This window comes from Pantherophis guttatus, chromosome 1 (genome assembly GCF_059756535.1).
Source record: "Pantherophis guttatus breed Tessera chromosome 1, ASM5975653v1, whole genome shotgun sequence".
NCBI lineage: Eukaryota > Metazoa > Chordata > Lepidosauria > Squamata > Colubridae > Pantherophis > Pantherophis guttatus.
The window spans coordinates 74,229,262-74,240,765 of record NC_142063.1 but is presented as its reverse complement, the minus strand read 5'-3'; the positions used below and the strand labels follow the sequence as shown (position 1 = coordinate 74,240,765).

The following is an 11,504-nucleotide window of genomic DNA, read 5'->3' as shown; positions in this document are numbered from 1 at the left end:
AAAAAATTCTATTCTATTCTACCAATTTCTCCAACGTCAGTGTGCGGGGATAATTTTTACAAGGTTCTTTTTTGTGGGTCTATGCAAAACACAGGACAAGGGACCAATCGAAATTTAAAAGAAAATCCATCCAAGCCGGATCATCTCGATTTTTCGGGACTGAGAACCAAGAACAGCACAACGCTGTCCGAGGAAGAGAAGACCAGGAGGACCTGATGCATGGGAGATCTTTGGTGGTGTGGCGGGGCGGTGGGCTGTCACTTCCTACGCTCCCGTCCCGGTTGTGTAAAGGGAGGGAGCCAGTGGTCGGAGCAGTCAAAGGAAACTCCCTCCGGCGGCCGTCTCGCCAAGCTTTCCAGCACAACAGACAGCTCCTAGCTGGGAGAGGCGGAGCCTTGCTACCATCGAGCGACAGCCGGCTAGAGAGGGAGCGTAGGAGAAGAGCCGCTCTGCGCATCTGCGAACCGCCGTGGCCTCGCTCCCTGGCTCGGACATGGCGGAAGAGCGGGAATACCTATCGGTCTCCGGGGCTCCCATTAAGCTGCGGCCCCTCCACTACAGCGCCTCCTGTCGGGAGCTTCAGGTGCGCTGCCCGCGGCTGCAGTTGGGCTCTCTGAGCGCCGTCACGTGCTGCGTGTGGCTCGTGGCTTATGGGCTCTTCGTCATCAGCCAGGTACCCGACCGTTCGCCGCTCGTCTTCGAAGCGGGTCCTGAAACCCGAAGTAGTTCGCTCAGACTCGGGGAGTGAGGGGCAGTTAATGGCCCGCCATTACGTGGGAACCCCACTCCCCTCCCCAAGAATTCCGCGGGCAGACAGCCCCACAACCCTCCATTCTGACCCCTTTCAGATTGCTGGAACCTGCTTGGCTTTTAGTGTCTTGTAGTGTTTCTCTTTAAATCAGGGGTCTCCAAACTTGGGAACTTTAAGACTTGTGGACTTCAACTCCCAGAATTCCCCAGTCAGCATGGTTGGCTGTGGAATTCTGGGAGCTGAAGTCCACAAGTCTTAGTTTGGAGACCCCTGATTTAAATGGTGTGGCCTTCCACTCCCAGAATTCCAGAGCCAGCATTGGGCTACACTTCTTAAAGTTGTCAAGGTAAAGAAAGACTGACCATTGAATGAAGTAGGTATTATTGTCGAGCTGGTATACTGCCACCTTATGCCTGTGGTCCTCCTAACCCAGAGTTTCTCAACCTTGACAGTTTGAAGACGTGTGGACTTCAACTCCCAGAATTCCCAGAATTCAACTCCCAGAATTCTGGGAGTTGAAGTCCACACGTCTTCAAACTGCCAAGGTTGAGAAACTCTGTCCTAACCCTTTTGTCAGGATGTCCCAAAGGTGCTTTTTTCAAGAGGTGAAGAAGCTTCTTGGATGAGAAGCGAAACATCTTCAAAGAAAACCCAGAAAGTCCAGTTGCCTCTTGGAAAAAGCACCTTTGGGATCCGTTTTAATAGTTTCTATAGTAGCTTCTGTATTGTGGTACACTTGTGCTATATTCCCCACCATCCAGTCAGAGCTGAAGAAGCTGTTTGTATCAGAAGCATAACGTCTTCAAAGAAAAACAAAGTCCCGTTGCCTCTTGAAAAAGCACCGTTGGGACAACCATGACCTGGATGCCTGAGAATCTCCATAGAGTTTGTCAGGATATTAACACAAAGACATTAGCATTGTCTTTGATCCATTCTAGTCCACCCTCATAGCAGCCACCACCCAGCTTCCCTCCAGTTTAGCAATGGGACATGAGGCCATTGTTGGCATGTGGTCCTGTCCCCCCACCTGCCTTGATCCCTGGCCACTGATTTTCAAGGCCATTTGTAACAAGAGTTGGGGCTTTCTCCCTTTACATGCTCTTCAGAATCACTAGAATTCACCTTCCACCATCCACAATCAACATTCCTGTCCTGGTTGCACATGATATAGGGTGAAGTCTAGTGTCTCTGGAAAACTTTCAGTTGAGCAATGGTTGAACTAAATAATGGTTGAACTCTGGAGATTCTCAGCCATCCAGATCATGGTTGTCCCAAAGGTGTTCTTTTGAAGAGACAACTGGACTTTCTTGTTTTTCTTTGAAGACGTTTGGCTTCTCATCTAAGAAGCTTCCTTAGAGCTGAAGAAGCTTCTTGGATGAGAAGCAAAACGTCTTCAGAGAAAGATGTAGTTGCCTCTTGAAAAAGCACCTTTGGTTGAAGTAAAGTTCCCAAAAGTGAGGAAAGAACACAACTCTTTTCTACATTTATCTCCTTGTATTTCAAAACATTTCTTCTAGTGTCACATCACCTCCTGCTCATCTCACCTACCTCAACAATCTCTTTATCTGCAAGGAGATAAATAGTTCATGAACCACCTTTTTCCCAAGAAGGTCTTTAAGCATTAATTCAGATATCTTATAATTTGTTTATCTATAGTTTCTTAACTAGACCTTCAGTTCAATGTAAAATCCATCATGTCTTGTGAAATTAATATGGTTCTCTTTCTAAATGAAGATGCATTCCCTGTTTCCCTGAAAATAAGACATCCCCTGATAATAAGCCCAATCGGGCTTTTGAGCGCATGGCAATAAGGCCAAGCGCTTATTTCAGGGTTCAAAAAAATATAAGACAGAGTCTTATTTTCGGGGAAACATGGTATGATTTTGGTACTGGTTAAAAAAACATAATAAGAGCCTACCAGGAAAAACAACTATTGTAAATAAAAACAGTTCAAAGATGTTTGTGACCTTCCATCTCCATTATATGTGATTATCAGTGTCATGTCTTCAACTCTACTCTTGTATCTCTGTTTTAAAAATAAACATGTTATTTTTCTAGAAATGTATATTTTTACAGTTTGATGTTCCATTTTTACCTCTGATATAAGAACAAGCAATATCTGTTTTATGAAACACAAATATACAACAGATGTACAACTGTGCTTAGGCAACTATTTATTGTGTCTGCATAATTTTATTTTGTACGCTTTAATATATTGCATGAGCTGCTCATAGAGATTTTAATGGTAATAAGCAGCTCTTCCTTTGAAAGTGTTTTATAGTATTACAATATAGTATATAATTATGTAAAATACATTTGAGAATTTGTTTTCCTTTACAGAACAGTATGGTGCTCTCTGCTTCTATATTTATCACATTGATTGGCCTACTTGTATATCTGCACTTTGTGAAAATTGACCAGGAGTCTCTGCTGATAATTGACTCGCTTGGAATACAGATGACCTCGTCCTATGCATCAGGGAAAGAGAGCACAACCTTTATAGAGATGAATCAGGTCAAAGATGTGGTCATCAATGAAGCCATTTATATGGTAAGGACTACTAACTACTACTTACTTATACTACTAAGAAATGTTTTCCTACACTGCTAAGACATTGTATTAAAAATAACAAGAGATATCTCAGAAAGAAAAAAATACTTGCCTAGTGAGAAGAATCTGAGGAAAAGAAGTGGTACATGTGCTTGTTCTACATTATAAAATACTGTTTCATTGCTTATTAATTTTGAAATGGGAGAACTCTGAAGGACGGTCCATCTATTGAGCTTAATAGGATTGGGATGATTTCAGAAATGGCCCAGTCATGAGAACAAGTTAAATTTTAGATATAATTGGCAGACATGTAGTACCGGTATGAGCAATAGACTTGTTCGCTTTCTTATAAAAAATACCTGATTACAAGTTGCTTTCTGTTTAAAACCCACCATACCTTTGGAACTATTTCAGCAATCAGAAAATAACTGAGAATGCAATATAAAGAGACCCAATACCATGCAAAGCCACAGTATTGTAAATAATCTCTTCTTTAACAATATGTTGTTTCTTGCAGGAAGTTAAGCCACAATCTGGCAAACCATATCAGAGTTTAATACATATATTAATATGTACTAATATATAATATTTATATTGTATAGTACATATTTGAACCCAGCAGTAATCAATAATGAAAACTTGAGGTGATTCATGAAATGAGAAGGTATTTATTAAAAAAGCTGATACTGAAGGAACTCTTTAAAAGAGAGACTTCTGTGTTGTCAATTACTAGTTATAAGCTTCTCTACTCATATTTGAATGTTGTTCTAAAGAATCCCACTGATACAAATATTATTTCCATGTATATTTTTCTGTCCATAGAACATAGTGTGGATAGCAATCTCTTCTAAAGGACTGTTGTTTTAAGAGCAGATTTTATAACTAGGATAATTATATTTTTTACTATCTTATCTATACATTATTACTTTTAGCAAAAAGTTATCTACTACTTGTGCATCCTTCTCCAAGATCCTATTGAACCTCATGCTGTTTCTGAAGTAGTGCCACTATTTCAGGTAAATATAAAGTGTATTGCTGAGGATGTTAACACTTATCATACCATATGCTTTTCTTGCTGAAATGCCTCTTGGAAGCCATTTGTTTCTTTTCAGTATTTCTTCTGTGGAAAATACATAGAAATTGTAAAAATATTAAAAATATTTTAAAGTTAGAAAACAGCATTTTACGTGATATTTTTCTCAACAGCATGTTAAAGAATATGTGTATCTTTGAAACTTAATGACTTGCAATAACTATGCCTTTAGATATAGCAGTGATGTGCTCAGCTGAGCATGGACTGACTGCTGAACTTTTTAGATAGTTAATTTTGCACAGGTAGGTGGAGTAGTAACCCTTGTCACCCTTTGATGCATTTAAGTTCTTGTTTTTCTCAGTTATATCAACTCTAAAGAATACAATTTACTACCTCACTGAGCCTATAAACACTTCTGTAATCACGTACTGTACTAAATTAACCTTTTTCTATGAAACTTCTAGATATAACTCTCCACAAAGAGAGCTTCCAAATGGACTTTATTCTGTTAAAAGATCTTTCAGAAGTCAAAAATAGCTAGACAGCAGAGCGTAGAAAATGACTGAGTAGATTAAAAATAATCGACACATTAATTTGTTTTTTAATTTTTACATAACTCAGCAACAGTAAATATTATATATTATCTATTCTTTAGCAATATGTTATAATATTTCTTGTATTGATAAAGATGGAATTCTAGGCTGAATAAGAATAATTCAGTTGGACCTGATGAATTCAGGCCTTTAAAATTTTTTCCCTTTATTTATTTCTTCCCATTGTATCTACAGGTAGACTTCTCTTGAGATCAGGAACTTGCAGTTTGGGAACAAAAACTATAATTCTTTTTGTTTTGTTAATTTAGAAAGGCAAATGATAGATAAATATGGAGTAAATCCTCAGTATATCTAAAGTCAATGGAATTTATACAGTGTTCAGTATGCAAACATTGGAGTTAAACATGAAGTAGGAGCCATTGCCATGGAATCCTGAGCTGTAGTCTACACTGGTAATTCTATTTCATACAGACAACTAAAATTGAGTTGTGCATTTGGAGCTTTCTCTAGGAAGGAATTAATCAAAGAAGATTGATTTATTAAGGAATTCCCAATTTGGGAAAGTTTATAAATGTGTTCAATTGGTTGTTGTGGTTGTCCTGTAAAATCCAAGAAGTCATATTTTACAGTGGTTCTGTATCAATTTCTTATATGATTTCAGCTGCAAATTCACATACAATATTCTTTTCATTTATAGAGCTCCATGCCACGTCTAGACTGCCTTGTAGACATATACAAAAGTTGCCAAGAAATCCTGGAGCAGAGGAAAAAATCTTGATACCAGCTTTTAATGTGAAACTTTTTATCCAGACAGAAGAACCACAATAATACAGGTTTGCTCTAAGTTATTAGGTGAAGCTTTTCCAAGGCAACCATGTCAATCTACCTGGCTATGTTGACAACTAGGTAAGACTGGATTCAAATCCACCAAGCTGCTAGTGCCTTTTAAAGAAAGGATTGAACGTGCAGCTGTAAAGAAATGTTACAGAACAAAATTACTAATCCAGGTTCCACATTTTCTTCAGTCAACCTCATGATGTAAAAAGCTCAATGATATTTTTTTCCTGTCAAAAATTAACCCTGTCTAAATGACTGGAAATCTACAAGGAAGGTTCAGCAGAAATAAGATGAAAATAAAGCTTTTTCCCTTCCTAAATAAAATTCCATGAAAGACGAGAATCTGTTTTCTGATTATGTTGAGTTCTATGCTATGTACAATAGTATTCCTTTTACAGACTTAATTTTGTTCATTAAATATATATAAGTATTAGTGGATAATGATAATGGTAGATGTAGTTTCTGGTTGCTAGGTAAAATCATTTGTATTTGTGGAATTCACAAGCAAAGTGATTTTTCCTGAGTGACATGAGGATGTACTTTGATTTTACAAAAAGGCCCCTGAAACGTTAGACACTTGCTTCTTGAACAATAGCTCCATCTGCCCAGACATCTACACCTGAAGTGCAAAGCTGAGAAACAAAACTACTATTAAAAGACCCAAAGGTGCTTTTTCATCAAGAGGCAACTGGACTTTCTGGTTTTTCTTTGAAGACGTTTTGCTTCTCATCCAAGAAGCTCAGTGAGCTGAAGAAACCTCTTGGATGAGAAGCAAAACATCTTCAAAGAAAAACCAGAAAGTCCAGTTGCCTCTTGGAAAAAGCACCTTTGGGACAACCATGACCTGGATGACAGAGAATCTCCATAGACATCCTATTAAAAGAATATGGTGAAAGAAAATATTCTTATTGTATTGAAAATCTCATTTATCAACACCACTTCCATCTTAATACAGAACACAGTTTTTATGCATGGGACATTAGCATAATTGTAAAACTAATTTTTCATCAGTTATTTCTAATGTCCAGTTAGAGCTAGGTGACATGGTCAGTATTAAACTTTGCTATACTGAAATGAAATATCTGTCAAAGTTGCTATACTTTAAAAGAAACAAACTATAAATATATAATAATTTATTTATATGAGAACCTGTATGAACCAGAAGAGAGCCCCAGCTAATATCTTCCATATTGGAGTCTCCATTTTCTATTTATAAAATGGGGATTTTAAATTAGTTTATAATGACGACAGACACAACTGGAACTGAAGAACTTTCAACCCAATATAAAAATAAATCGTACCATACCATGCTGATAGAATAATATTTCTTTATTTTAGATTGCTGTGTTGTTTTTTACTAAAGATGCATCTCAAGGCTTACTTTTGTATACAGTATATGGATAAACCACATATGTAATATCCTTGCTCCTTTGGGGACAAGAGTTTTTTCAAGTTCCTGTGCTTTCACTGCATAAAAGACCATTGGGAATGCTCAAAGATCATGAATATGCTTACCAGATTAAGTACATTTAGCTGCAACTTTTAACAGATTTATTGTAATAAAAGGTACTTTTATTTGAATGGAAATTGATATCCCAATTTCCAAATATTAGTTTCTGGTGCAAGAATTAGTTGGTTGGAATTAATATTAACTGGTAAGGAAGGCAAAAAGGATATTTAAGGCAAAATATATATTTAAATATATTTATTTACTAGCCGTCCTCTTATCTAAAATAGGATGCCTGAAAATTACTTATCACTACAATGTTGTCTTGTACAAAACTAATCTCAGTAGCCAAATGATCAAAAAATCAAATTATTTTATTTAGAACCAATCAGTGCCAATAGTGGGCACATGGAAAATTAGTTAAACACTGAATACAATATTACAAAGAATGTACTTGTAACTGAAAAGAAAATACAATTATATGGTGTAAACCAAAGGAGATTTGTTCATAATGTTGCTAAATCCCCAAAGCATTTTATGAAATTCAATTTTTATTTTGTCATGTGCATTAAAATACATCAGTGGGAATGATATATTTCAATGAAAGTAGCTTCTGTGTGTGTGCGTGCGTTTGTGTGCACAAACACATATACATACACATACTCAAAAATCTGAGCAATACACAGACCTACAGTACAATACGAGCTAAGATTTAAGCATCTTTTACATCTACTAACATCCTGCTTTCCTTAAAACTTACGAAAGAAAACATTCCACAAACCTATCTAACTTGTGTTGCTCAGCTGCTCTTATCACTAGTCTTGGGTTCTTACTGTCATTCTCCAAATATTTAGCTTCTCGTGGCCTTGACCTATTGTTTCCTGACGTTGGTCCACAAGATGTGTAATTGATTCATATGCATATCCTTTGCACATAGCTTAAATGAATGTAAAACTGTCAAGGTATCTTCTGTGCAACTGGATGTCATGCATACTTATTTGAAGTAAGTAACTCATACCCTCAAGGGTACGCTGCATTGCAGGCTTGGCTTTCATTCTTTTGCTTGAACATACTGGTTCTCAATTTTTTTTTACTTACTTTATTGTATTTTGAATAAAACATTAGCTCCATTGGGGATTCAAATATATTAGATTCAAAACCACTTTAGGCAGCGTGCATAATTAAAAAGAGATTAAAAATAACAATTAACAAAAGACAATTACAACAAAAGAAACAAATATTCCCAAGAAGGACTCTAAATTAGCCCAAGGCCAGAGGGTGGGGTGGGGAATCAGGTCATTTTAAAATAAGGGCAGGGAAATATAGATCTCAGGGGAAATGCTTTTCCAAAGGGCAGGAACGGTGATATAGAGGACATGGTTCCTGGATAAAAGTATACTATTTTATCCATGAGTCTTTGAACCTACTAACTGTCAAAGTGGTGAAATCTAATTTTTTTTTACTACCAGTTCTGTGGGCGTGGTGTGGCTTGGTGGGCGTGTCAGGGGAAGGATATTGCAAAATCTCCATTCCCTCCCCACTCCAGGGGAAGGATACTGCAAAATCCCCATTCCCTTCCCACTCCTGGGGGAAGGATATTGCAAAATCTCCATTCCCACCCCTCTCTGGGGCCAGCCAGAGGTGATATTTGCTGGTTCTCCTAACTACTCAAAATTTCCGCTACCGGTTCTCCAGAACTGTCAGAACCTGCTAGATTTCACCCCTGGACTGTTAGATCAAACAGGATGGGCAAATGCCACGGAAGATAGGCCTCAAATAACCAGACTCAGTGTCACAAAGAGCTTTAAAGATGGTAACTATCACCTTGAATTGCACCCAGAAGCCTAATGGTAATCGGTGCAGATCCCAAATCAGAGGTGTTATGTGGCAAACCAAGGGTTGTCCATAACTGCCCGGGCTGCCACATTTGGGACAACCTGTAGCTTCCAAATGGTCTTCAATGGCAGTTCCATATACAACACATGACAATAGTCTATATTTGAGATGACCAAAGCATGACTGACTGCCCAAAGTGTCCCCTGTTTCAGAAAAGTTAAAGTTGGCTTGCAAGATGAATCTCTGCAAAGGCTGCCTTGGCTACAGCTGCCACTTCCTAAACAGGAACTGTGAGTCCACATAGACTTCCCAGTAGTGCAGCAGCTCTGAGAAGTGTAATCCTATTTAGGATTAAAGACATAACCTCCAGATGTGGGCTGTCAAATACAAGTAATCCTTGGTATGGTTAATGACCACAGATTTGGTAACCGCACATTTGATTCAAAGGTACAACAGTGCTGAACAAGTGGTGATTATGATCAGTTCTTGAAGTTCCAGCTATCCTTCAACTTCAGCTCCTCCACGATCACATGGAGGGCACTTGATGACTATCTCACCAGCATCACTTGGTTAAGGGTTCAGACACACAACTTGGTTAAAGATTCAGACACACAACTGAGTATTATCAGCATACTGGAGATACCTTAACCCAGCAGTTTTATATTTGGGAAAGAGCATTGAGCTTTGTGGCTTCCCATATACCAAAGACTTCCAACTCAACCTCTTACCAGCTTCTGACTAGATTTGGAGAAAAGAGGAGAAACACCATGCCCTCAAATTTAAGGCTGACACGAACTCCAAAATGATAACATTGTGGAAGGTATCAAAATCTGTCGAGAGATCAAGAAAAACAGTCGCACACACATACCCATAACCACATCCCAGCTCTTCAAAAAATTATCCAAAAGTGTAACCAGTATCATCCACATGTCTTTGTTTGAAACCTGATTAAAATGAATCAAAACAATCGGTTTCCTCCAGGACTCTAAAGCTGCATCCTGATTATCTCAATAATTTTCACTAAGAAGGGAAATTGGAGATGGAACAAAAAGTATCCAGGACTTTAAAATCCTGCAACAGGTTCTTCAGCCTCAACAAACCAAAAAGTATTTATTTATTTATTTATTTATTTATTTATGAGTTTGATTTATATGCCGCCCTTCTCTGGAGACTCAGGGCGGCTTACAATGCATTAAGCAATAGCCTTCATACTTTTGTATATACCTGCTTAGTAGGGCTTTTTTTGCCCCCCCCCAAGTGGTGTTCTATTTTATACAAAGTCAGCTTATTGCCCCCACAAACCGGGTCCTCATTTTACCTACCTTGAAAGGATGGAAGGCTGAGTCAACCTTGAGCCTGGTGAGAATTGAACTCGCAGTAATTGCAGGCAGCTGGCAGCTAAATGCTACTTTTAACAGTAGTTTAGTCTGCTACGCCACCAGGCTCCTTATGGCATGGACCCTCCTACATGCCACCTTTTGGTAAACCTTAGCAACCTAAGAGGGGCATGGAACTAATGGACAACTGATCAGGTTAGCACTCCTAAAGATCCTGTTCAGGAATTACTTGCACAAATTCTTTCCTGTTAACCAAGCGAGACTGTGCTTTCATTACCTTGAGAAGAGCAGCCCAGTCAGAATCTATTCTCTTGTCACTAGAGTACTATAATGTGTTGTATGAAGAAGTTGCCATCTGATAGGTCTTTAACTCTGATATAGAACCATCAGCATGCAAAGGCTACTTTGTGTTGCTGGGTACAACAGTCAGAATGGGTGACTGTGTGATTCCAAGTCTCTCAACTGGTTTTTTTTAATTAGCTGGCAATTGATTTCATTCTGCAGTTCATTAGGGATAAGGCAGACCTGTAATGCTGTTAGTGTCACATGGTAATCAATACAGGGAGCTTCCATTGTGACATTGATGAACAGATGATTGAAACATGGAGAGGAATAAGGAGAAGCACATTAACTGAGAAAGTCAACATTAGATGCAAACAAAAACTAGTATCAGGATACAAAGTGCTTTAAAACTGTTAAGAAAAGAGGCCTTTCCCAAGGGAAGCAAAAAAAGAAACAGGAGGAAAACAGAAACAAAAATAATTAGATAAGGTAATAATTAGTTAAACTGATCTTTTTTTTTTGTCCAAATCTGCAGACTATAGTTGTTTCAGTTCCTCATGCATGGGCTGGATTCTAGATCAAGTTTCAATAAGGCTGCCTTATACTATATTCTTCAGTTGACAGATTCTCTCTTTCATCTGTGCAACCAGCAAGTCTAGTTTGTGAATGGCTAACCATGTTTCCCCAAAAATAAGACCAGGCCTTATATTAATTTTTGCTCCAAAAGACTCATTAGGGCTTATTTTCCAGTTAGGTCTTAATTTTGGGGAAATATGGTACTAAATGCATCCATCTGGCTGACGATCTTAACTGAGGCTTATTTTTGGGGTAGGGTTTATATTACAAGCATCCTGAAAAATCATGCTAGGACTTATTT

The 11,504-nt window shown here is 38.2% G+C and overlaps 1 protein-coding gene across 1 annotated transcript; it reads left to right on the top strand.

Annotated features, from left to right (window-relative positions):
- The first annotated feature begins 279 nt into the window (after positions 1–279).
- Positions 280–6,067, top strand: PIGH (phosphatidylinositol glycan anchor biosynthesis class H). The gene is made up of 4 exons (XM_034417620.3): positions 280–673; positions 3,092–3,301; positions 4,234–4,317; positions 5,586–6,067. The coding sequence occupies exons 1-4, from the start codon at positions 494–496 to the stop codon at positions 5,664–5,666; spliced, it is 555 nt and encodes a 184-aa protein (XP_034273511.1). The 5' UTR covers positions 280–493; the 3' UTR covers positions 5,667–6,067.
- Positions 6,068–11,504: the final 5,437 nt, after the last annotated feature.

Bases quoted from the DNA above. Each gene is read 5' to 3' on its own strand.
- PIGH (XM_034417620.3), top strand. From the start codon at position 494: ATGGCGGAAGAGCGGGAATACCTATCGGTCTCCGGGGCTCCCATTAAG. The intron at 3,302-4,233 runs GTAAGGACTACT...TATTACTTTTAG, and splicing joins TCAATGAAGCCATTTATATG to CAAAAAGTTATCTACTACTT. The intron at 4,318-5,585 runs GTAAATATAAAG...TTTCATTTATAG, and splicing joins AAGTAGTGCCACTATTTCAG to AGCTCCATGCCACGTCTAGA.